Source organism: Bacillus rossius, chromosome 8 (genome assembly GCF_032445375.1).
Source record: "Bacillus rossius redtenbacheri isolate Brsri chromosome 8, Brsri_v3, whole genome shotgun sequence".
Taxonomy (NCBI): domain Eukaryota; kingdom Metazoa; phylum Arthropoda; class Insecta; order Phasmatodea; family Bacillidae; genus Bacillus; species Bacillus rossius.
In genome coordinates this window covers 53,004,855-53,032,314 of record NC_086336.1, presented here as the reverse complement: position 1 = coordinate 53,032,314, position 27,460 = coordinate 53,004,855, and the positions used below count along the sequence as shown (strand labels likewise).

Genomic DNA, 27,460 nt, shown 5'->3' with positions numbered 1-27,460 from the left:
GAACCCAATTGTCGGTGCCACTCTGTTTGCCTGCTTATGATTGTCAAAAGCTTGCAGCTCATAGTTGCGATGAAATAGAACATTATAATATTTATCTGAAACTAAAAGTTACATAATATTTTTAATGGTACATCATATACATGCTAAAGGCATGTCAATAATGTTTCTTACATAGTTTAACATGGCATGGTTTAATGTCTGTGAATATCAGTAGTTTTTTTTTCTTCTTCTTTTCATTATTGGTTTAAAACATGTTTTAATTTGGAACAACATGTGATTTTCAGTCCATTAATCTAGCCCATAAATTACAGTCTTTGTCTTATTCTGCGTGTTCTCTCTCTATTTGTTATGTTTTCTGCTCCCACCTATCAGTGTACGTGATGGTGGAAGAATATTACCAACGCTATATTTGAATTAGTGTATTGGAAAAGGCCACACATCTCCAGTTGTATGAATGCATTTAATTGTATGAATGTACTCTAGTGATGCTGAACAATTTTCCTTGGAAAAATAAAATTTCTCGATTGCATGCAACAACCAGGCCACATTTCAATTCAAACAGCCACCTCTATAACAGCCATCTCTGGAAAAATTGCCTTTTTTTTTTATCTCGCCACAAATTCCATCTGAAGGATTATAGTTTTTTCTAACAGAACAATTCTTTGTGCCACAAGGCTTGCTGGTTTGGAACCAGTTTGCTTTTCTTAAACTGAGTGATGCATAGGGACAAAATTTATGGTTTTAATTTTTAGGCTGATATTGTTTTTAAAATGGGTAATATGTGTTACTTTTTTGAAGCTTTTTTTTTTTTTTTTTTAATGAATTCTGTTTATTCTTAAGGACAGCATAAATAAATATGCACATAAATGTTTCATGATACTTATTTCACCAAAACAGTTTAGTTTTGACTGATATATGATGCACTTTTACAATATAATAATTTGTAATAAAAATGTTTGGCTACTCGTATTAATAAAAATAAACTGGTAAGTGTTTTTGTGTGTAGAAAATGTACCATGCTGTGCTGTAAAAATGAGTTACAAATAACAGTTTCAAGAACAAAAAAAGTAAAAAGGTTTTCCTATCTATTTTGTACATACATTTTGGTACAAATTCCGCTAAATAAATTACATTACGTACTTCAATTTATTATCTTGAAAGATTTTATTTTTGTGATTAGTATTAATTTTTTATTAAAAATGCAGAATACTTTTATGATTGTAGTTGGATTTTGGTGCTTTATGGTATCATTAAGTTGCATTTTTTATACATATACACTTTTCAGTGTTATTTATGTTTTATCGCAATTTACCATTTAATCTTGTCCCTACAATGCAGGATGATGTGAGGAAAAAACTAATTTTTAAATGCACAAACTGTATGTGCAGCCAGTAGCGGATCCAGAGGGGGGGCTAAGGGGCTCAAGCCCCCTCCAAAAGCATCTGGGTCCACTATTGTTTTAGTGTTTGCCTTGATAAAGCCTAGTCTCAGCTGGGTCAAGCCCCTCCCAAACCAAAATCCTGGATCCGCCACTGTGTGCAGCTTGTGAAAATGATGTAGCTAATACTGAAACAAAATTTTTGAAGTTTCATGTATAAATCTGCCAGTTGTTATGTACCATTCTCATCATCAAAACTTCTGAGGTTTACTAAAGCTTACAGTTATAAACAAACACATTACAGTAGATTAAAATCCTTCATCATTCCTTGCTGCATAACAGCAGCACCCTAATTAAAAAAAAAAAAAAAAAAAATGGAAAAGCTGTCCAGTATTCTTATGTAGGTACTTAGTATGTTAATGTAATTAGGTAGGTAATAAATATACAGACTACATGCTGGTCTAGAATTTTTTTTTCTTTGATTGTTTTTAAATAATGTTTTTTGTGGGATTTCAGTAGAATACCTACAAAAGTTGCACATGATGTATTCTTTGCTAGAGTAACTCTTTTGACTCCATTTGAACCAAATTTGTATTTTATCCCAGCACTACTTCATTTTTGAGATATCAATATTTTAGAGATATCAGTATCAGAATGACATTCTTACGTAGCATAAGCTAGCATGCTAAAAGTTATTCCGTTTTTATATACCTAGGCATCTATATGTTTTATTAATTTAATATTTATATTTGTGTAAAATTTAAAAGTATAAACAGGTGAAAGAAAAGTATTAAATCTTACATTGAACCTCATTCACTCTTAATTAAAGCTATAGTGTACCAGCTCTGTTGGCAGCTTGCCGCTGCTCTGAAGCTTACCCTTCCCAGACTGCTCGGTCAATGGCCACCTTGTGTGCAGTAATTTAAATGTTCTGTGGATAAGACTTCATTTCGTAACCAAACAGACTGGCCACCAGAGTTTCTGAGTTCAGTTGTTTTCATTTCGTCACTTCCGCTCTGTGCGCAGGGAGGTGGCGTCTTGAGTCCTTGCATCCAGTCCAGTCAGGGGCACCGCTTATTACCACACATTCACTTGAGTAATTTTTATGTACATTTTGTGTTAATGCCCAGAACTGGAAGCAAGGACCTAGTGACTGTTATGTGCTTGTGGTCAGTCAATGTTTTTTAGTGGCACTTCGCAGTGCCCCTGCCTGAAGTAAAAGGCTCACCAATTGGTCACCAAATTGTTAGTAATGTGTTACAACCCACTGTTTGTCCTATCCTAGAAATCTCCTGTGTACCAAAGTCAAAGCTGGTCATCATAGGGGCATATCCATGGACTCACAATGTGTGGACCAACTAGTAGTTCAGTAAATTTCCACCACAATTCTCCAAAGTGAGTGCGTCCTCTATCAGCTACATTGGGCCAGACGGTCTACTCCCGCTTCAGAGTGTGAGAGTGCACCTCCACAGAGCTGTCACCATGCAAACAACAATTCCATCCTCAGCAAAGCGACCGAGCAACATCCAACCAGGGTGTCCACAAGGAAAAAATATTTTGTACCAACTTAGGCGAGAAAAAAGTACTAGATTAGAAAAAAAAAGTACTAAATTATAATTTGTTATGGTTTTTAACAATTTAGGAAGTTATTATGACATTGCAATGCTCGAAATTAAATATCACACCACACACACACACATACATTCCATAGTTTTTTAAAAATAATTACGCTTAATAATAAAACATATTGGAGTTACAATAATATTATTATATTAAAGAAAAATGTACTAGATCTATACTAAACCATTAAAAAAGTTATAAAAGTACTAGATCTAGTACGAAAGTACTAACTGTGGAGACCCTGCATCCAACAAGACTCCACCACTCTGTTCACTTACCTAGCTGATAACAATAGATATGATTCCTTTGTTTGTTTGTTGGCATATTGTAAGGTATATTACCGGGTAGGAATAATTTAAACTAATTTTGTTGTAATAATTTTAAGTATTTATGAAAATTTTACTCAAAAAGCCATGAATTTAAAAATTATCGTAACAGCTTAGGAAGAAATGCAAAAATTAATTAAAATCACAATGTTTACCTGATTTAGTTGTGGGAAAATAATTTAAAAATAAACTATTTATAGCATTTTGTATGTGCTAATAATTACTGAAACATTATGAATTACATTGCAGAGTATATAAATCATAGCAAAAAAATGATACACAAGTGTGGATTGTTTGACATTTTAATGTATAATTTATAGTAGTTTCAAGAGCGAATAGACGTTGCCAATTATAGATTGTGATTGATACGATAGGTTGCACGTGTGGCTTAAACACCATCTTGGATTCAGAATATCAATACACTATTTCAAACTTTAATTTGGTAACAACCTAACAATAAAATGACTTTTAACATTAAAAACACATGTAAAAGATATTATAAGTATAGTAAAATTATTCCAGTTTTTACTTTTATAATGTTGAAATAAACTTAATCAAAAATAGCGTATCTCAGCTTCCATTTCAGATGATTTAGCTAATAACTTAATTTTTCGCCAACAATTAATTTGTATCTAAAATTCAGTTAAAATCATAAACAAGGTTTTTTTGTTTTCTTTAAATTTAAGTACAAGTAATTTCAACTTTCTAAATAAATAAATAAATATATTTTTTTATCAATTTTAATTTTTCTGGCGTTGCACACTTTATCTTGTTTACATATCTATGTGACAAAAGAAGTTAAAATTGGTAATGTCATTGTGTTGTGTCTATGGTGTTACTTTCGTGAGTTGATGATTGAAGGAACGTAAATTTTACAAAAATATAAATGGCATCTATCATGAATCCTCGTTTTGATTTGCCGGCTTTGCATCACGCAGGCCCCACGCAAGCAGCGTTTAATCCGTATGCAGATAATGGAGGGTGAGTACAGTTAGCACATTAACATAGGTCTAAGAAACTTTTATGTTTATTTTATTAAGTACATGTGTAGTATTAAATATTGTACTGAGAATTTTGCAAAAATCAAAATTTAAAACTTGTAATTTTTAGCAGAACAACTGTGAGTGGATTGCCCTTTGTAATTTTTAGCAGAACAACTGTGAGTGGATTGCCCTGCAAACGGGTGGTTGTGATTGTCACAGGATCAGGAATTCTATTTTGGGTAGGTCAATAAAGTCCAGGGAAATCGTAGGGAAAACGTATTATTAAAATTCCCCCGAATTTGAAATAATAGCAGTTAATTTGCCATCAATATTTAAGAAACTTGTACAACATAATTTTTCAGAAATTTATATTCACTTAACAGCTACAGAGTATTATAAAATATAATTATAATAGAAATATAAATATGCAAGAATTTATACATTTATATTATTCAAGAGTATTTTGAAAATCGCCAACCTAACCTATAAAAACCTTTCATTTATGTTCCAATTATCTAGAAGTGCAGTAAAAGAAATAAGTTTTATAAGATCTTAACTTCTGTAACAAAATATTTTGGTAAATCTGTATTGTACGGATTATCGCCAAAAAAAAATCGTACAAATATGAAATAACTTTCATTATATGCTATCTTACGTCCTCTTTTCAGAACCGCCTGCGGAGATAAAAAATTCCAATTACTTTTGGAGATATCGAATTTTTTAATATTCATTTTTTGGCGATTTTTTTAAAAAAAAATTTAAAAATCCGAAAATACCTTTATTCTGTGCTCTTTAACTTCCTCTTTTCATTAAACCCGGCGGAGATCAGAAATTCCAAATACTTTAGGAGATATGGAATTTTTTAATTTTCATGTTGTGCACTGATGCGGCGTTCAAAGGGAAGCCTACGATTCACACATCCTTCTGGACATACCCGAATACTCACGTTGGCAAGCCTTCTTTTCTTAAAATTAGCAAGAAGTAATTAAAAATACTTTAAAACATTGTGAATGGTTGGTTATATTAGGTAAGTATAGCTATATTAAAAAAACTGTAAAATCATTTTATGGTTGCTTAGCAAATAACTTTTTAATATGTAGCTATCCAGCACTAGGAAACCGTTTTCATGATTTCACAGTATTTTTAATGTAGCTATCCTAACCAAATCAACCATCCACAATGTTTTGAAGTATTTATAATGTAGTTTTCATTAGTTGCATATTTATTTACAATAAACAAAAAAAAAAACCGAAGATGCACGATCAGGCGTTTGCCTCTCGTCTGTTGAAAGAAGGCTTGCCAACGTGAGTATTCGGGTATGTCCAGAAAGTTGAGTGAATCGTAGGCTTCCCGCGTTCACCATTGTTGCTTGTTTACAAGTATGATTTTTTTTTTTTCCGCGACGTAGTTGAACGACTACATCACGTAAAAAGAAAATTACGTGAGTTCCTACTGTTCATCCTTTTTCCCGGTTTGTTAGGTCAGGTCAGCTACATTATAAATACTTTAAAACTAAACAACCATTAAAATTAATTTTTATTATTTTTAATGTCCGTTCAGTTTTCAAAGTATTTATACTGTAGCTGACCTGACCTAATCTACCTTTGTCCCGTTTTGTTAGGTCAGGTCAGTTACATTATAAATACTTAAAACTATACAAGTAAAATTAATTGATATTATTTTTAATTTCCGTTTATTTTGAAGTATTTATCATGTAACTAACCTTAACTAATGGAAAATTTCTGTTATTTAGGCATTCACGCACACAGGGCAAAATATAAAATGGCGTCTGTTAAATGATTACATAGGGCTTGTATTGCAAAATAAGAAAGGCAATATCTCCAAAAGTAATTGGAATTTGTAATCTCCGCAGGCGGTTTTGAAAAGAGGACGTAAAAGAGCATATAATGAAAGTTATTTCATATTTGTACGATTTTTTTTTGGCGCTAATCCGTACAATACAGATTTACCAATATTTTCCTAATTTGGTAAATTTCAACTTAAGTGGGTGTTCCATAAAACAAAGTTAAATTACCAATTATTTTGTTCTGCAGACATTTATTTCTGTGTTTTCCCTGAAAAGAGGGTGTCAAAATTCCTCCTGGTTTCTGACAGTTTATAAGTTACATTAGATAGCCTGTGCAGTGAGGCTGCTGTCACCATGTTGTGCTTTATTTTTTACTTGATTGAATTGACTATTACGCTTGCAATTGGGCTTTCACCTGGTGGCAAGGAGTCCTCCTTTTCCACTCCCTCCCTCTTCCTTAGCATTCTTCGTAGATCCTTTGCATCTTTCACCCCTATCATCTCTTCATCCAACCCATTCCACTCCCTTCCTGTCCTGCCAAGAAAAGCGTTCCTAACCCTTTCCGTTCGCCTCCAGTCTCTCTGGAGCTTCCACCTGTGATCTCTTCGCCCTTTATACCCACCTCTATGTATCCTAGTCCCCATCCGCTCCCAGCCCCCCCCCCCCCCCTTCTCCCTTTATTACCTTATACAGTCGGACTAACCTTTACACCCTTCTCCTCCCTTGTAATGCTTCCCACTCTAGCTACGTAATCTTCTCAGTCAGGCTATGCATTTCCCCCGCTTGCCCTTCCCTTTTCTGCCACATACCCACCACCCACCTTGCTACTCTACGCTGCACCTTCTCCAGCTCCCTTACCTCAGTCACTAGGTAGGGCTAACAGATGACAGCTCCATACTCCATGACTGGTCTGACCAATGCCTTCTCCCTTACCCTCCTCCCTGCCCTCTGGAGGGTCCTGCCAAGCAGCCCTAGTGCCCTCCGGCCCTTACTCACCACCCGCTGATACTAACTGCAACATGATCCAGAGATCCTTAAAACTATTTTTCCTACTTTCCACATAGGTATGGTAATAGAGCAATTAAAAAATTTCTTTACAGTTTAATTAATTTCCCATGTTATGCATACAATTATTGTTGTCACTATTTTTCATGTCTTTAAGATAAGTCAGTTTTCTAAATAATTGCCTGTTTATTTTATTTATTTCAGGAGCATTGTGGCGATTGCTGGTGATGATTTTGCGATAATAGCCTCGGACACCCGGCTGAGCAGTGGCTTCTCCGTGTACACCCGAGAGCAGTCGAAGCTGTTCAAGCTGTCGAGCACGACGGTGCTGGGCGCCACGGGCTGCTGGTGCGACACGCTGACGCTCACGCGGATCCTCGAGGCTCGCTTGCAGGCGAGTCTTGCTCCTTCTTCGGCTCGGCACACACCTTGGAGTTGGGTAGTGAGTGAGACAGGATCAGATGAGACGGTGCAAGCTAGAGCAGGCGTAAAGAGCTTGAATGAGATGGTATGGCCATGTTTAGAGAATGGTAAAAGTGTCTGCCTAGGAAAATGATGGAGTTGAAGTACACTGAAGAAGGCACCAAGAAGGAGGTGGGAAGAGCAGATAGTTAAAGGAGTGGAGAATAAAATAATGGAACAGAGAGAAGGAGGAGGAATGGTGGACAGAGGAAAATGGTGGCATTTTACTTTGCTGACCCGGTTGCAGGCTGGAAGCAGCATTGATTTGTAGATTATTTCGAAGATATGTACAGCTTCAAAAATTTCAAGGAATGTTAACATTATATTAATTAACTAATAAACATACGCGAGATAATTCTTAGCCTGTTAATGGGCTTATTTCAGGGAAAATCTAATTTGACAAGAAAATGTAGTTCAGTGTATCTGTTTAAATGTGTTAAAAGGCAATTACTAGTGTGTACTTACATATTATGAGTTTATAGTGTGAGTAAAACGGCCAAGATTTAGTGTGACAAGACCATCAGTGATGTTGTTTTATTTCCAGATGTACCTGCACGAGCACCAGAAATGCATGTCGACGGCCGCGGTGGCCCAGATGCTGTCCACCATGATGTACTACAAGCGGTTTTTCCCGTACTACGTGTCCAACATCCTGGCTGGGCTCGACGATGAAGGCAAGGGCTGCATCTACAGTTACGACCCTATCGGACACTGCGAGCGGTCCAAGTTCCGAGCGGGGGGGTCCGCCGGCGCCTTGCTGCAGCCACTCTTGGATAACCAGGTTTGTGTTTAGTACTTAAGTAGAGACAAAGATTAAATAAACAAATAAATTAGTTAGTTTACCGGCTTGACTTTGTTAACTGTGCACGCACGCACATTTCTTTTTGGCTGTGGTTGCTGTACTCCAGATCTCTTGTTGCAGATTGGCCTGAAGAACATGGAGAATGTTGATGTGCAGCCAATTAGCTTGGAGAAAGCCCTCGCAGTGCTGAAAGACGTTTTCATATCGGCAGCAGAGAGAGACATTTACACCGGTGACGGCATACTTATAAAAATTATCGACAAGGATGGTGTTCGAGATGAGAAATTCCCCCTCAGGCGTGATTAATTACCTTTCCCTTTAAGTGTTGGACACTGTGTGTGGACAGAGTAGTGCATCTTTTAAAAACAAATTGTTTGCATGGTTATTTTAACAAAGGAAAATAAATGGAAAATAATTGTTTAGCAAAAAAATTATTGATAAAAGTTGTGTTAAAATGAACATCATAATTTTTGTATGAACAACATTAATTGGTCAAGACTTTAAATTTTTTGTTCATTATAAAACAGCTATAATTTTACATGTCCAAAATATTGCAAATTGTGATGTATGTGCTGGTCTTATCATAAAATACGAAATGTGAAATTATTAACAGCAGGTGTTTCAAACTGTTACATTTTAATTAAAATAACCACAAAAATACTTTAGTTTCTGCCATATAAGGTGAAGTCATCTTTTCAGCAATAAAAATTGCAAAATTAGTTTGTACCTTCTTTTAAGTTGTGAGACCTCTTGGCTTGAATATGGATGTTGCACAACCCTGCTTAACCATAAGCTGTCTAACAAATTTGTGACGAATGTGTGAGTGAATAAAATTAAAACAAAAATAATTTTTCTCACACTGATAAAAATCAAGGACTTAGCCGTGGTGAACAGGAAGGAAGCCCAGAGATGGTGGAAGATTTTTTTTATGATTCTTGCTGCATCCTAGCAGAAGGTTGTGGGGCATGAGTCAACATCTGCAGGAAGAAAATCGGGAAATCTTGAATTAGGTGTGAATTTATGAAAGCCATCAAGAATTATCTGTTTGTCCAGCAAGTTAAAAAAGCTTGCTTGAAAACTGCATGCTGTACCTACAAACTGCCTCTCTCATGCCATTTTTGAGTGCTTTTTATAGCATAGTTAAAAAACTTCATGCTGTGCCTACATGTCTCACTTATGTAAATTTTGACCTAAAGTTTACTACCTGATCCTTATCAGACGTGATGAATAACAAAGCAAGCCTCTTTTCTTTTATTGTGCTTTTTTTTTTTTTTAACATTTTCACTCACTGTTACTACTACAAATGTAACATAATTCTAAAAATAATATATGAGTAATATGTGATTTAGCATTTAAAAACCCGAGGAACTAATTGATGGAAGACCCTTAAATAGTTATACACAGAAATACTACTGTGTTGATTGGTGTCAGGTGTCTTTGTATATGTTGTTGCAAGTACCTGCCAGATTTCTGGTCAGTCATGACTAAAAGAGACCAAGCCTAAACAGACACACTGATAAGTTTTGACAGTATGCTTGCAGTCTGGAACCACAATCCACTTGTTTATCAGATGCCTTCCAAATAAAAAAGTGCATTTAACTCAGTTAACATGATTAAAGTGAAAATTCTTTGGCAATTCAAACCACGTATACGGTAAGGGGTAAAACTGTAGGTAGAGAGAGAGAAAGAAGAAACTGTTCTAAAAATAACACTACACTGGGTTATTTGGGTTTCATAACTTTTTTTTAAGTATTTAAGAAAATAAATCTTTTTTTTTTTATTAAAATTATGATTTAAATAAAAATAAATTAATAAACATGAATTATAAAAATTATTTAAAACTTAAAAATAACTGCTCAGGATATAAATTATTGTTCAATCAATACTTACGGTTGAAATTCACCATAAAGAAACACTGTGCATGTTACTGTTTCTTTAAACAATCCTGCCATTTGGAACACATCAAATCTCTGAATGAGATATGAAATTCATAACAGGTAATGCTATCTATGCTGGAAATGCAGGGACTGTCTAAACAATGATGTCTGTGCTGTTGGTTGAATAAGGAGGAACGTGAGTGTGCTGGTAGCAAATATATTTTCACAGCAGACTATGGGATACCTGTATGTATTTTCTGAAACTAGTGTATGTGCACACTATTATTTTTTCATTCATCTAGGTCAGTTATTTTTTTTTTTTTTGCAGGGATGAATCTTTGCACAAAGAACAAAAATGAGCCCATACAATGTATATGTTATAGTGCTCTTTTTGTCTCTGGCCAAGTACCTATTCCCTGTCTTTTTTATGTTCTAAATGTTTCACAACAGTGTTTAATGAAAATGTTGCATTAAAATTCGGTCCCCCATTTGTCAGAAGGCTTAGTGTGAAAGATAACACCCACAAACTTGAAACTGAAAAGTTTAATTCAAGTGATATGCTTTGCTATAAACCTACAGCTATGTATGAAATTTGCTATTATATATTTGTTAATGTTTACATGTAAAATGCCATTTAAAACCTTTATTATAATTTGATTATAAATTTACAAAATTGTAATTTATTTCAGTGTAGCATTTTATGCACAAAATTTTATTAGGTTTGAACATTCACTGAGAAGGACATTGAAAAATATTGATAAATCCGGGGGGGGGGGGGGGGGGGGGGGGGGGGGGGCTTGGATTTTGTTACTGCCAAGAGTGGGCACCCTGGTGTGTAACTTGTTGACCCACAGCATTAAATTCCCAAGTTTCAGAAAACATTGTCCGGCTGATTACAATAAATACCATAAAAAATTTTTTTAACTATAAGCATCTTGTATGGTTTAGTATGTACTTTATTGTGTTGAATGTGATCTGTAACAGTTGCCAGTTTTCCCTCCTGAATCAATGGTTGCATGCCTGTACAGTGACATCGGTAATGACAAGTGCTAGCATATAACAGATGCATAATTTATGCAACCATGGTGTTGTGGAATGGTTCATTGTTCACTGTATTTCAGTATTTCACCTGTATTCTGGAACCTTTTGTTTGATTCAGATCGAACCACTATCAGAATCTTATTTGCTGAGCATGTAAAAATGTTTGTATGCTACTTCAGTGGCACATTTAAGTGAACAGTGTGTCATTTTGCCCCGGATGTTTGCAAGAAGAGCACCAGAACAGGCTAGGGTGTGGCTCGGGGCAATCCTGAGAGACGTGACTTGATTAATGAACACGTCTATGGAAGGGGGCAGATAAAAGGCCAACATGATGTTAACGTGCTTGTAGTTTTGAGACTGGTAATAAACTATTTGTAATCGTTAAGGTTGCAGCAATTGTCAACACCAGTGCTTCAGTGGAAAACAGGTGGAAGTTCTTGTGTCTAGGGAGCTGTAGTCATGCCATCAGTAGATGAGCGGACCTTATCATGTCAAGAGCTTGTCTTATTCTTGGAAAGGGGGGTACCTAAAGGAATGGCCAGGCTATTTATGTTAAAGTGAAGCAGTTCGGAAATGGTTATCATCCCAGTTTCTGCTGGCACAACAGCAGCATTTTCTATGCCTTGTGTGCACAGGAGTAAGAAAATTAATGTGTAAATACGAAATTCACGTCTCGAAAACTCTATAGTGGTAACAAATTTTAAGATTTTTTGGCAGCAACTAGAGATTAAATAACAAAATTAATGTAAATATAGCAAACCAAAACTTATAGTCATAGTTTTGAACTAAATTACCAATTTGTTCATTTGTGTCAAGGCTACAATTGATTGACAGTAATAGAGTTGTGAACTTTGATAAATATTGTCTACAAGTCCCAAAATTAACGACAGCGACAAAACTGAAGGACTGGCAGAGGTCTTGAAACAAACTGTTACGGTGCTAAAAGTCACGAAACTTCAATTTTCAGCAGTTGTTTGGTAACTTTTTTTATGCTTCACTATAGTTTCACATATTCAATATAAATATGTAATTGGTGTATATCCATTAAATCATGCTTTGTAGTATTTAGATGTCCAGTTAAGGCAATTACAGTGTGTTAATTTTTTTTATAGAAACAAACATGCATAAGAAATTTGTTTATCTGTGTTTCATACGATAAAGCTGGTTCATGTGGCAGCTGGTTGGCTGTCGACTGCATATGTTGCACAATAATTCTGATGTTCTCTGTGCTGGTGGCACCGTTTTTTCAGTGGTGTGTGGGTAATTTTTTTGGCAACAGTGGAAAGACTTTGCAAGGAAGGCAACATTCAGCAACAGAACAAGTTAATGTTGTGTTACCTTTCACGTCACCATTAAATAATGTGAGATGTAAACAAGAAGTGTGCATCTGTTTCTTATGCCTCAGACTTCACAAAAGTTGTGAAAAAGGTTTTGTGATAGCTCACATATACGTGGCTGTGCCTCATTTAATCTCGAGTATCTGAAATATAATTTTTGTGGATCATGTCTTCCATGACCCGTGATGCATCGAAACTACAGGAAAGTGTCATGTGCATTAACTTATTTATTTTTTCCAAATGATGAACTTAGGGCTACAAATACTAAACTACATATTATTCATATTCTCTTGTGGAGCAAACGGAAGAAATTGCGTCTATTTTGTGGATTTCTTCTTTGAAGAAACTTTGGGTTTAGCTAATAGTGTCATATAAATACAAATTTACCTCAAAAGAGATTCAAAAATCCTAACATGCAATGCTTGAATTAGTAAACGATAAGTTAAAATTTTAGTTAAGCGTTTTACATAAATATATAGCCTGAAATGACAATAGCTATTTAAATATTAAGTATTTTACGAATATGTATAATCTTTAAACGATTAATTTATGTATTATATATAAATTCTACATTACATAAAATTATGTATTTATGTATTTTCTCTGAAAAAGTTTTCATTTTTTAATGTAGATCAGCCCAAACCTAAATGAAAATAATTTTTATCACAATATAAATTTAAATACTAACTTCTAAAACACTTTTCAACCTGAAGCTAATTGAGTGGTAAGCAAGCCATAAGATAAACTGGATTAACCATTGCATTATAATGTGGAGGTATTGATGTCTGGCCGTTAGTTAATCACAGCTTTGCTAACCAGCCAATTTGATTAAACTGAGTAATTCTTATAAAAATATATATATATATATCTTTTCCTCAGGAAAAAATGATTAAAAGCATTTGTGGCAACAGCAGTAACGATAATAATAAGTACTAGGGAGTAACCAATGACGACTTAAGATTCAATAAACTTTTTAGTTTAAATTTTTGAACTAACCAAATAAATCTTAGATATTTATTTTTTTATTCTCACTATATGGTGATGATAGTGTATCAGTTACTTTATAAGCAATGTAGATAAATACTGAGCTAAATGCATTAGAATGCTTTGCGATGTAACTGAAATCTTACCCCCGTCAATGACTGGTTTCAAAACTAGTAGCATGTTAAACTACATATTACTACCCTACAAATGTTTATAAAATATTTATTCAACATTGGAGGGAAATAACTAACAGCTGCCACGAGAATTCCATTGAAGTTATCAAGAACCCAATATATGACATGTTAGGCATATTTTAAGAATTTTAAAAATGAACAGCCAGGGTTGGCTGATTTAATAAAGTGTTTTATTTTTTTTTTTAATTATGTATTTATAAATATATCTTAAATTAAAATGAAAGATATAATTCCACTCTAATTAACAATAGTTTGCTCATTAATGTTTCTAATGATTTACAGGAACAAATAATTATATCCATCTAAATACACATCTAAAATTAAATGAATTAGTAAACAGTAGTCAAAAGTATTTAAAAAAAAAAAAGAGGAAACAAATAAATTTATTATTAAAAAAATTTATATTTTGTGGGCAACACCCATTCTCTGGAGAATCCTCCTCCTGTGGGGAAATACCCTTTCTGTGGTTAAGTCCCAGTCAGATGTGCAGATTTGCTGGATTTCAATTCTTTGATGATGTAACTTTTCAGGTTCAACATGAGTGGCAGAAAATGGGATGTTGTATGCAACTCATTTGAACATGCTGAGAACCAAAATAACTAATGTAATAAAAAAAAACCTGGTTTAAATTTAAAAAATAATAAAAATAAAACTTTTTTTTCTTGCTCCACCCTGGAAATTTCATTATATGCAAACATAGTCAGGAACCTTAACCAGGCATCTTACCTATTGAAAGTTATCTGTTAAAAATGGTTGGCCACTGATAAGTTAATTTATAAGTTTTATGCAAAAATGAAAATACATTGTAATCATTTACAGCATTGCTATTTAGATTATTTTAATATCTACCAGTTTTGAAAAAATATTAATGGTATGTGTGATGCATATTTTGGAAGAAGGGAAAAAAAAACACACATATGAGAACTGAAACACATGGATATCATTGGTTTACTTTAGGAGTTCAAATAAAACAAACTAATTTTTAGAAATAAAATATTTTCTTCAGTGTCCAGCCAAAGGAAAACAATACTGCTACTGGATCTAGCTTGAATATGTTTACCCATATCATTCCCGGTCACGAGACTCACCTGCACAATGATGTGCTTTGCTTCCATATTTTATTTGGGGGGAGGGGGAAACGAAAAAAAAAAAAACACTATTGTAACAAAGTATCTGTGGGCATACACATACAAGTCACTGGGATAATGACAATGTTGAATTTTCCATATGAAGGCTTTATGTAAGGCATCAAGAAATGTTTAATTTAAGGTGAACCAACTATGGAATTTTTTTATTTTGCTGGCCTAAGAAGAGTGGAACATTTTCATACACACATTTGCAACTTGGAACCATTTTTAAAACTTAGAACCATTTGCACAAAAGACTCAAGATGGAGCTTTATCTATATATGTATGAAATGGCTTCCAACTAAAATAAAAATTTTCAAAATACAAACTCTTGATCCAATTCTAGAACACGTGTGACACGCATCATGTAATTAATAATGTCCTGTATAGGGACTACAGCTAAACAGTACCCGTACACGAAAAGGTACAAATGACGTACTAAATAGCTTAGCTTTCGTTTTATTTCCGATTGTTACCAACTCACCACAGTGAAAGCCAAAATGCTCACCTGTTAATAAATTAACCCTCACAAATAAATTCTTAACACAAAATAAATTCAAATATAAGCTTCAGTAACCAACAGTCAAACAATTCAAATAATAAAGACACACCATGTCACCTCATTCGTAAGCTGCTGTTCCACTGTTAACAAAGTTGATCCCTCACCAGCGTTCACCAGTTGGAAAACTTAAAAAATTTCACTGTAAAAGAAGAGATGTTAGAATGTTCTCAACTTACTGTTACTGTTACTAGTTTCATCGAAGCAATGCAGATCTTTGATTTTGTAAGAAGAAACTACAGTTGTTTTTAATCAGTGGTAGTTTCATTCAGAATTTAATGTGATTTCCATAAAACACAGTGAACTACTTTTCTTCTTGTTAAAAAAAGTAATGAAATGATTTCTGCCCCCAAGGACCAAATTACTTCTTCGTCCCAGGGGGCTGCAGCTGTTGGCCGCGGTCCTTTCCGCGTAGCTTCATGCCTGAAACATTCACATTGTTTGTTTATTACCCACGCACATATGTGTCAGTTATCAGAACATGCCTGCCTGTGTTTATCGTTATTTATTTAATTAATCAATTTTAATATGCCTACCAACAGTTTTAAGACTTAATGGGGTGGACACAACATAAATATAAGGACAATAAACCAAGGATACAAGCACAAATGACACAACATACACAAATATAAATAAATCTTAATTCATTCCAGCAGCAACAACATTTGTTAAAACAACAAACTGAGTGATACACTACAAAAACAAAAGAGAGAATAACAACATTACAAAATAAATTTGACAAATACTAATGTGTAAATAAATAAAGTAAATTTAGAAATATTAAAAAGTTATTGGAAAAATAAATAATAAAATAATGTTAAAGACTAAGTGTTGACTTATACAGATTGAAAGAAAATTCTAATATTCATGTTTAACATGATTAATGAAGTTTCATAACCAACCAACATACAATTTACTGTAGTAAGCTTTACCACGGGTGGCTTAACTAGTTCCAGATACCACTAGTTCTAACACCTGACTGCAACGCAAGAAAAACCACGGCTGCTGCAGCTGTAATGTCTTACCTAGTGACTTCTCTATCTTGCTGATGACGACCTGGTTAGGGATGCCACGGCCAGCCTCATAGTCGTTTATCACCTGTGGTTTCTCGTTCACCCTCTGTGGAAAAAACATATTATGGCAAGTGCCTCTCCCAGCTGTCTCAACTACAAGTTTTATGGGACATTTCACAGAACAGGATTGACTATTGCCACTGAAATGCCAGTGTTGTTCCGTCAACTTTCTGAAAGTTAAAATATTATTCCCATGATTTATTTCAACTGGCAGAAAAAACAAACACAAAATGTTAGTTTCCTGTGAGAATGTAAGCAGCAAATAAAACAGACAAGCAACCATTTAGGTTTCCTCTGCTATGACTAAAATTAGCCAGGAAATGTTAAAGAGTTAATCATGATTAAATAGCTTGAAACAGGGTGGTGCAACTATCCCTTAGTAATGTAGGATTTTAGATAAAATTTCAACCTTACTCGTATACTGAGAAGGAAGGAGGAGTAATAATCGAGTTATATTAACTATACATAACAGTACATATTCAGACTTAGCCAGTGCCAATTAAATCATAAGATCTCAAACTCTTTAACTAAAATTTTATAACAGACATGTGAAATTTTTAAACTTCTGATATATTGATTAGCTCAGAAAAAGTTTTCCTAGCTACAATTACAAAACACAGAAATTAAAAGCACATCTAACAGAAACCAGATTATCCAGCGAGTTTTTATTTTATTTTGGTCATTACAGACACATGCACACAACAAATTAATGCCACTGAAATTTGTAATTAACTGGCCATAACCTATGGAGTAACCATTCTAACATTTGTCAAGCAATTTCGAGAAACCTGAAAAACCTATACCACGAGAATGAACTTGGGTTTAAACCCTGGGTTCCTTGGATGAAAAGTGCAAAGTTTAATCTATGCCTGGAAAGTACTTGATTTACGGAAACAAACAAACGATTAATAAGAAATAAAAACAACCCAACCTTAAATAATGGATTTCCGAGAAAATTGTTAGACTGAGAATTTTGACATACCTGCAGTCAGCTGAAACAACACTAACTAATAAAATTATCAAAAAAAAAAAAAAAAGATATTTGGAAGACCTTAGAGCCATATCTAAATATAATGGATACCTCTCTTTCAAATAGTTGACATTAACTCAGACGGGCAAAAGGATTTATTGGGACTGTAGATATAATACGGAAGTGGGTAATTCTACAGATAAGTAGCTTCTGAGAATTGTGAAAGGTTGGTTAGGATAAATTATGTACATCTCATATCACAACAGAGAATAAAAAAGCCTTGTGACTTGATGTAAGTTTTTGGTCATACCCCATTGCTAAGAACTTTTTCTGTTAAAGAAAAACTAAAAAAATGAAATAAAGACATAAATAAATAAAAATACCCAAAAAAAGACAAAAAACACACAAAAATAAGCAAACAATTGCTGTTGTCAACAAAGATACGAACACCACAAAATATTCCGTAACAGGAATATGGTCAACAAACAAAGAAAAATGTACTAAGAGAACGAAGAAAAAAAAACCCACAAATGATGCAACACAAAAATATTGAACCCAAAATAATTCAACACAACTGTTGAAACGAGACAAAAACACGACAAAACGAAAAGACGAACGAACACAATAGTTTTACCAAATATGCACAAATCTTTTAAAGGTAACAAAAAAAGCCTTGTGGTTGCCATATTTTTTTGCAAAAGCATTAATTTTGAAATAACTACCTGTGCCACGTTGGTTATCATTTCAATCACAAAACAAGCTAATTCGTGCAGACGCTGGAGGCAGTCTCACCGTGGCCAGGTCCTTCTGGCTCCAGCCCTTGGACTGGCGGCCCTGCTGGATCAGCTTGCCCAGGTCGAGCGGGATCTTGTCGTGCTTCAGCTCCTCCGTCTCGCGGTCCAGCTTGGCCGTGTTCTTGGTCGTGAGGTGCTGCTTGTTGGTGGCCGCTCCCCCTGCCCGCACACGCGCCCCGGCACTTCACATCCCGCCCCCCGGCCCGACTCCACGCCAGTCCCAGCTGAACTACATGCACGCTCTGCAGGTCAGCGATTTCGCTGATCTACCGAATCTCAATAGTGGGGATGCCATGCCGATGAAGTTCAGGAAAACTGTATGGTAAAGTCATTAATAATGAGAAAAATGAAACGTATACATTAGTAAAATTTCTAATTATTTACAGTGGTTTTAATAACTTCCCACCAATATTCGCTTGTTTTTAATTCGGTAAATTACAAGAATTTTCCTCCACATCAAAACCCTTCACAACTTCCCGTTGGAATGAAAAAAAACTAACTTTCAAGAGAATTAATTTTAAATTATTTTTACAGTATTTTAAATCTTGCTCACCCAAAGTCGGCCGATTTAAACCGCAACGTCACCAAGTGATGATTATATAAAAAACCAAACATTTTTTCTAAATGTTTTTTTTTTTTTTTTAAATAACTACATACCTTAATTTTATTTGAAAGGTCTAATTATGCTCTAGTATCAACAAGTTTGGTCATTAATGTTTCCTGTGATTTACAGGAACAAAAATATTCTATTACATATATATTAAGAAAGATATTTTAATTTAAATTATCTCAATAGGTTATAAAACATACTCAGCCAAATACTACTCTGAAATTAAAAATATTTAATAGTCAATTCTCATTCTCTGGGAAATCCCAACTGTGTAGGGTGTTTGCCAAAATAAGGTACCTAAAGCATGTCCCTAGGCCTTAAAAATATAATACATTTGTATTAATAGTGATTTTTACAATAAGATATATGCTTGAAAGTAATAGAAGCCTATTATTTATATTATTTCTTAAATAAATGTTTTTGTATTTAAGATGCGAGACCAAGAAAGTGCTAAATGTCCCCTCCGTGGACTGTCCCCTAGTACAGTTTGATAACATTTTAATTATCCACAACATAATTTTATATTATTTAATATTAATTCTTTAAATAGTAATATCCAAAGATTAAAAAAGAAATCATAAAATTGCTGGACTGCAAAGGTTTGAATTTTCAAGTAAGATTAATGTTTATTAATTGTCCCCAGGAAATGGGTCCTTTGTGTGGACATACAAAATAGTTTCAATATAAACCTCCAGGGTGCAGCACTGGCCACTGAACCCTAAAAAAAAGGAGGGGAAAGAATCTTTCTTGTTTTCTATCAAGTCATAAGTGGATGATTGATGATTTATTGGTACTTACATTAGTTGATCCATGTGATTTAACGGTTGGTCAAGATCAAGATCGCTTAGTCCACTCTGTGGACAACTTTTTGAAGGTGAGAAATGATATCTGTCACTTCTAATAGATGAATAGATAAAACGTACTACGTATAAATTTCTTTTACAAATGCAGTGATATTCTAACCTTAAAAATTAAAGGACTAGAAAACAAAAGTACAGTTTCTGTCCCCTCCGTGGACGTCCCCTCCGTGGAATTCACAGGCTACGGAGGGGACATCATTGTACACATAGTGAAATATATCCAGAGTTGAATTAATGAGAACTGTATGGAAGTGTTAGTGCTATTTCGAGTACCAGAACTGCTGACATTGCAGCATAGGCCTATTAACAGACCATAACATATTTATGTACTTAATCATTGATAAAATTTATACATTAATTATGAAAATTACCAAACAGCTGCACTAAGTACTGTGTTTGTTACATTCATTAGATCCAGTATACTTGTGTAGAAAGATATTTGACAATTTAAATATTGTCACAGGTACATGATTTTGTAATACCTTAAATGTTAATAATAATTTACCTTGCAATCTGCTGAATTGATTATTTTCTGCTTTGACAAATGTTCATGCAGCACAGTTGTGGTCTGTCTATCCTCATTAAAAAAAAGCATTAATTTTACTCTTTCAGATGTTTTATCATTACAACAGAGCCTAATAAACGTTCTGATAGGTTTTGTATTTATCTTGCAGATTAATGGCTCCCATAAAAAAGAAAACTTCAAATTTCGCTGATAAGATCAAAAAACGAACTGAACAGAAAAAGATCAGCATGAGAAAGGCTAGAGAAAGCTTAACTAACAACCCAAGAAAGTATGAAGAAGAAAAAGCTAAAGAAAGGGAAAGATACCACATGAGGAAAAAATTAATTTTTAATATGAGTGAAAGGGATGAACATCAGTCAGGAAAGAATGGAGAGACCGGAAACGACATCAACGAAAAGAGAGAAAAAAAGCGAAAGAAACTGAAGAAGAATTAAAAATTAACTCTCCTGAAACGCCACCAGAAATTTAAGATGCTTTAGTACTCTCAACTTGCAGAGTTGAATATGGAAAAAAGCATTCAAGGAAAAACAGGAAGAAAATGTAAGAAGAAAAATGGAAGTTGGAAAAGGACAATGAGAGACTACGAAGAAAACTTGAAAGATACAAAAAAAGAATAAAGAGAATATGAGATTCATTACAACCTAATGCAGATACTCTAACACCTAGGAAGAGAGTGGCAAAGTTATTTAGTAATAACAACAATAATTCAGAAGAAGTTAAAAAGAAAGTTTTGTTTGCTGAAGTTATCCGTGACCAAATAAGACAGTTTTAAAACTGAGAAATCTTAAAAAAAAGAGAGAACTATGTTACGAGTTTTAACTGGAAAAATTATCAAGAAGTACAGACTCTGTGTACATAACCACGCACAATAAAAAAAGTACCAAAATCAATGGTAAGGTTAAATTTATCCACTCGGTGGACAGTAGAGTCCACTCCGTGGACAGCCCCAAAATTCTATTTACGTTTTATTAATTCAATTTAATGTATCGATCTTGACCACTTATTGTACTGTATTTGGCGCAACCAGGGGAATATTTAAGAATCTTTACAGGTGTATAAAAAATAATATTTTTTTTTTTTTAAACCATACATAGTTTAGGTACCTTATTTTGGCAATCACCCTAAGTAAATCCAGTTTCTGTGGGAAACACCCATTCTATGGAGAATCCTTCTCCTGTGGAGAAATAACCTTTCTGTTGTTAAGTCCCAGTCAGATGTGCAGATTTTCTGACTTCAGTTTTCTGATTCAACACGAGTAGCAGAAACAATGTTGTTGTATGGCTTTCATTTGAGGAAATTTACAAGGATTCAAGAAAAGGTGTAAGAGCCAAATGTAAAAGAAATGTTTTGTTTTTTTCATTTACAAGCTACAGTATAACTGATTGTGCCCCCCTCCCCTCCCCTCCCAAATAACACCATTTAAACTGTATACTTGTGCAAATCTTAGTTAACTTTAACACACTTTACATAATATAAGAAATTGTGTGTTCTTAAAAATACATGTAAATTTATTTTTGTTACTGTCAGGAATGGTCTCTAAAATAAGTCATTTTGAATGAGATAAATTTAGTTTAAACGTGGTGAGAACTTAAATACTAATGTTAAAAAAACCTGCTTTAAACCAAAAAAAAAAAAACAAGTTCACTTCCCCCCCCCCCCCTCCCACCACTACCCAATCCTGTGCTCATCACTCTTAACCAACCTTTCATTTTCATTATGATCATGTAAACCAGCAAACATATAGTCTTTAAAAAAGAACACACACTCTACAATGAAATAGCACACAAAAATTGCACAAAAACATACCAAAACACATCAGCATGAGCAGGAAAAATATAAACTTTGCACCTTCAATTTAGTGAGATATTAAAATTAATATAAAACATTATTGGAGTGAGCAAAGCCAGCTCTAACACTACCCCACAACCTGTACATTTTTGTGGTACACTTGACAAAAAAAAACTATTATAGCCTGCCTCTCAAATTGAAATTTAACATAGTAATTTAAAGTCATGTCTAGATGTGTTATCTGTCATTAGTTTTATAAACAAATATTATTAAGTAAAATATGAAACAGCTATGAGTAGTACTTTATTAATTAGAATGTTGTTTTACTACTAATGCTATTGTTGAAAATTTTAGAAGTGAAATATTGTATTAACTAGACTGTTACGAATGCCATCTGTTAGAAATTAAAGAATTAATAGGGAATATCAATGTAGAGTACTTCTAGAATGTATAGGAACAAAATTGTTGGAGTTTTTAGATTATAAATAGATAGTACTACAAATGGAACAAAACTAGACAGAAAGCTGAATTACAAAATTGTGGCTGTGTGTGAAATAATTATTTTATTGGAACATTTATGGGTAAATATGTAGTGTACGGATAAGCTCCAAAAAAAATCGTAAAAACATGAAATAACTTTCATTATATGCTCTTTTACGTCTTCTTTTCATTACCGCCTGCAGAGATAAAAAATTCCAATTACTTTTAGAGATATCGCCGTTCTTATTTTGCAATACAAGACGTACATAATCATTCGACCGTCGCCATTTTATATTTTGCCGTGTGCGTGAATGCCTAAATAACAGAAATTTTCCATTAGGTAAGGTTAGTTACATTATAAATACTTCAAAATAAACGGAAATTAAAAATAATATCAATTAATTTTACTTGTATAGTTTTAAGTATTTATAATGTAACTGACCTGACCTAACAAAACGGACAAAGGTAGATTAGGTCAGGTCAGCAACAATATAAATACTTTGAAACTGAACGGAAATTAAAAATAATAAAATTAATTTTAATGGTTGTTTAGTTTTAAAGTATTTATAATGTAGCTGACCTGACCTAACAAACCGGGACAAAGGATGAACAGTAGGAACTCCCGTAATTTTCTTTTTACATGATGTAGTCGTTCACGTGGGAGACCTAAGATACACATAAAGTTCTGCCATTCCCAATTACACCCAAACAATTCACCTTCAGCCAACTTCGGGATTTGTTTTATTTTTGTGCAGGAAAAATGAATTCAAATATTAAAAGTGGTCGGTTAGGTTAGCTACATTAAAACACTTTAAAACACTATGGACGGTTAGTTAGGTAAGTATAGCTACATTAAAATGAACAGGTTGAGAAATATAAATATTAATAAATAAACCAGAGGTTGGCCGAAGGTGAATTGTTCGGGTGTAATCGGGGATGGCAGAACTTTATGTGCATCTTAGGTTTCACGTACGTCGCAAAAAAAAAAAATCATACTTGTAAACAAGCAACAATGAACGCCGCACAAGTGCACAGGATGAAAATTAAAAATTCAATATCTCCTAAAGTATTTGGAATTTCTTATCTCCGCCGGGTTTAATGAAAAGAGGAAGTTAAAGAGCACAGAATAAAAGTATTTTCGGAATTTTAAAATTTTTTTTTAACAAATTTCGCCCAAATATGATAATTAAAAATTTTTATATCTTCTAAAGTATTTGGAATTTCTTATCTCCGCAGGCGGTTATGAAAAGAGGACGTAAAAGAGAATATAATGAAAATTATTTCATATTTTTACGATTTTTTTTGGCACTAATCCGTACACTACATATTTACCCATTTATGAAGTGTAACAGTGATTATAAATAACTAATAGGTAAGTTTTTTCTTCTTATTAATTTAATTTAACAATATTTAGGTAAGTACCTACTTAAGATAGATATATGTTAAAATCAGTAATTAGGTGAATATTTTTACTTAATTTTAAATTTTATGAAAACTTAGAAGTTTGCATATATTTTAAGTGTATGTAATTGTGCCAATGCTCAGATTGGGGCAGGTCAGTAAGGATTGAAGTAATGTTGAGGGGCAATTCAAGTCTACCCACATGGGTCATATCATGCCTAGAGAGGGAGTCTTGCCGCCACGTCCATGTGCCCATTTACATATGATGGTGCCCATGACAAGTACATCAATATGCAGTAACAGATATGCAAGGCCTTAATGGTATTTAATTACAGTGGAAAATCAATTAAGGTAGAAAAAGTCTTGGCCCCAGCAATGAGATACTGACAGTAAACTTCCCTGTACTAAAGATCTCTGAGAACTACAGAATCATTTTGCAGCTAGTATCAAGTAAATATAAGAGCATTGACAACAATCACACCAATCTCACATGAACAACAGTCTCAACTATGGTAAAGCAAAATGGCGGCAGCAGTGTCACTGTAAAGACTACCTAACATAACCTATATTTGGTAATTTCTCAGAAAACTGTTTCAATTTTTGAAACTCTGTTTTCAGTATGAATACAGGAACATCCGTAGTGTTGAAAAACACAACATTTGAAATTCTATCTTTTTATTTTTTTTCACGGAAAAGCATTGACTCTTACAATTATCCATTTAGGTATGTTGTAACCGTATGCTGTGAAAGTTTTGTGTAGTGAAAGTGCTCATAGCTATCAATGTGTTAATACTATGATGATTGTAGCCAGGCCTTAAGACATACGGTTTTAGCAATAACATAGTAAGATGTAATTAAATCTAGAAAAAACTCTACATAAAACTAAAATCAAGCTTGAGTAAATGATTATTACAATATACAATTGAAGCAAGTCAGATGTATAATGCATAATACTGGGTTGTACTTGTCAAAAGCTTATAATCCATTTTAGCAATCTTCAGTGTGAAACGTACAGAACAAAATAAATACTTACACTTCGATTGAGTTTCGACAGCGACGCCTTGTCTACGAGCAGCATTGACGGCCTACAAATAACACACATCGATGAAATAGCACAATTCTTCAAATTAATGAAATAAAATAATATGTATAAAACATTATAACAACATTCATACTTGCTCTGATTTCATGGCAGATGCTTTCGGCGGTTTTTTTCTTAAAATTGTCACTGTCTCCCAATCTGACATTGTTAAGAAAATTCGTGCTTAAAACAAAAATATAATTTTACACCAAAATCGCAAGAAAATCTTCTCCGAATAGGAATTTACAAATTCTTTTATCAATTCCAATCCAATTTACAAATTCCTAATCATAGAAATTTACATTAACAATAATAACACAGTGCAATGCATGCGCAACGCTAACAAATATTTAGCAGAAAGTTAATGTAAACTTTTTTAGGTGAAAAATTTTACTTTAGACGAGATTTCAAAAAGGTTTCTAATCATCATTTTAATTTTATTTTTGATAATTGGATTTTCTTTTAAAGTCATATACATTCTACGGGCCCCATGAACTATCTATATTTTGAAACATTTTAATGCATACGATTTTCGCCAAAGGATTTCCTCACAAAATTTTCCAATTAGAAAATTCTGAGGACTATTATTATTTTTCTTTGCCACCATATAACTTCATTTTCATATGGTCCAGATGTCTCTTTTAACAAAAAATAAATAAACTTGTAGAATTAAGTTGAAGAAATGTTGGAAATTTTGATGAATTTAGTTTCTAACAAATATTGTATAATAAAGGACTGTTTCTAAAATAATTAGGATATTAGAAGGAATCAATCAGAATTGTGCTTAGCGAAAAGGAAAATTATTTAATTTCGTCTAAAAGAAATTGAAAATGTTAAAGAACTATGGGAGATAACTAAGGTTATGAACATAAAATACTGTTACAAATTAATATTATATGTAAATTTATTAATCTTGAAGAAAGTAAATATTGACGTCGACACAAGTGTCTCCCCGGCTCCTTCAGGCCATTATGCCTTGCCAGTGCCATCTCTTGCGTGTGTAGTACGACGCAAGTGAAGGTGACGTGCGACGTTTTGTTTCCATACAGGATTTGACATATTATTTTATCGTAAATATAATTTGTTTTACGTTCTTTGTATATATTTTGCTCATTTTTTATTATAATTAATTTTGTATTGAAGGGTTATGTATTTGTGTAAGTTTTAATTGTTCACCGGGCACCAAGGCCGTGGCTTGCGCTTGTGACCAATCAGCGTGTTCCGCGGGCTCGCAGAGAGGGGGGAGACGTGGGTGATCGGGCGCGCCAGGGGAGTGGGAAGGCAGTCGTGGACCCGGCACCAGAGGCAGCGGACGTGTTGGTGACGTCGCTCCGGGACGGTGAGGCTGAACAGGCGCGGTATTTGCAGGATGTCTAGACTTTTCTATGCTGAAGCGTTTTCAGCTTTGCAGTTGAGCCTGTTACTTTGTCATTCAGTCGTGCACTCTCATCTTGTAATTTTTGCTCACGAGTGTTCTTCGCTTAATTTCCGCGAGTCGTGGTTTAATTTTGCAAACTGGACATTCGCCGTCGTATGTTCTGTGCTTTTACATTTCTTCCCGGTCATTGTGGAGTACAGTCGGACAGACATCCTATTGCGCGCGGGTCTTAGATAATTCTTTCCCTTACGGTGTGAGTAATTCTCGTCACGGACGGGACGTCCCGTGTTATCATTACCATATTAGTGCGCTGAACCAGGCTTCGCCCAATAAAGAAATAGTCACAGGCGGAAACATGGCAGCCCCATGTAAAGTATTCTTCTTCTTGAGGATAAAGAAATATATATTTAATTTTGAACTTTTAAAGATCTCAGAATATTTATTTTTATCATGAGAGTAATTGATTAAAAAATCGTTTAATTATTAAGTAAAACAAATAATTTAACATTAAAATCTTGATCTAGCTGGGCCAACAATCAATTTTAATTTAGTGACAGAATTTCAATATATATTTCAGGGTATCTGTCCAACTTTAATTGATGGTGATGATAATATTTCATTTTTCATCCAATATTCTCCTCAAACTTTGTTTTCAAAAAAGTTTGAGATTGAAGGTGCATTCACGAGGAACTCAAAACTACTTCAGGTAAACAGATTCAACTTCTGTGTATAATTAAACACAGTGTGACCGTGTTTCCTTCGAGGTAATCTCTCTTTCAACTCCAAAACAGTTTGGCAAAATAGTTCAGAATGATTACTCCATAGAACATACAGAGTGGACCACTCTTCTATATAAGCCTCTGATTGACTGTTCAGTGTTGAGAGTATAAACAGTCCTTTGCTGAAAATGCAAGATAAATATTGTTAAAGACTGCAACAAAAAAATATAAAAGTTAAATGTTTTAACGCCGACCGCCAATGCTCCTCTATGTCGCAT

At 33.9% G+C, this 27,460-nt stretch overlaps 2 protein-coding genes across 2 annotated transcripts; one reads left to right on the top strand and one right to left on the bottom strand.

Annotated features, from left to right (window-relative positions):
- The first annotated feature begins 4,095 nt into the window (after window positions 1-4,095).
- Window positions 4,096-12,680, top strand: LOC134534945 (proteasome subunit beta type-1). The gene is made up of 4 exons (XM_063373690.1): window positions 4,096-4,305; window positions 7,324-7,513; window positions 8,126-8,362; window positions 8,504-12,680. Exons 1-4 carry the CDS (start codon window positions 4,211-4,213, stop codon window positions 8,687-8,689), a joined length of 708 nt encoding a protein of 235 aa, XP_063229760.1. The 5' UTR covers window positions 4,096-4,210; the 3' UTR covers window positions 8,690-12,680.
- A 2,706-nt stretch (window positions 12,681-15,386) lies between these two features.
- On the bottom strand, window positions 15,387-25,653 carry LOC134534946 (endothelial differentiation-related factor 1 homolog). Its single transcript, XM_063373691.1, has 5 exons — window positions 25,180-25,653; window positions 25,038-25,089; window positions 18,338-18,498; window positions 16,528-16,621; window positions 15,387-15,925 (listed from the first exon to the last, which is right to left on the bottom strand). Exons 1-5 carry the CDS (start codon window positions 25,249-25,251, stop codon window positions 15,864-15,866), a joined length of 441 nt encoding a protein of 146 aa, XP_063229761.1. The 5' UTR covers window positions 25,252-25,653; the 3' UTR covers window positions 15,387-15,863.
- Between the last annotated feature and the right edge of the window lie 1,807 nt (window positions 25,654-27,460).

Excerpts from the sequence above, each read along its gene's own strand:
- LOC134534945 (XM_063373690.1), top strand. The coding sequence starts at position 4,211 with ATGGCATCTATCATGAATCCTCGTTTTGATTTGCCGGCTTTGCATCAC. Across the intron at positions 4,306-7,323 it reads CCGTATGCAGATAATGGAGG|GAGCATTGTGGCGATTGCTG; the intron begins GTGAGTACAGTT and ends TATTTATTTCAG. Across the intron at positions 8,363-8,503 it reads AGCCACTCTTGGATAACCAG|ATTGGCCTGAAGAACATGGA; the intron begins GTTTGTGTTTAG and ends CTCTTGTTGCAG.
- LOC134534946 (XM_063373691.1), bottom strand. The coding sequence starts at position 25,251 with ATGTCAGATTGGGAGACAGTGACAATTTTAAGAAAAAAACCGCCGAAA. Across the intron at positions 18,499-25,037 it reads TGTCGAAACTCAATCGAAGT|GGGGAGCGGCCACCAACAAG; the intron begins GTAAGTATTTAT and ends GTGTGCGGGCAG. Across the intron at positions 15,926-16,527 it reads CAAGATAGAGAAGTCACTAG|GCATGAAGCTACGCGGAAAG; the intron begins GTAAGACATTAC and ends TGAATGTTTCAG.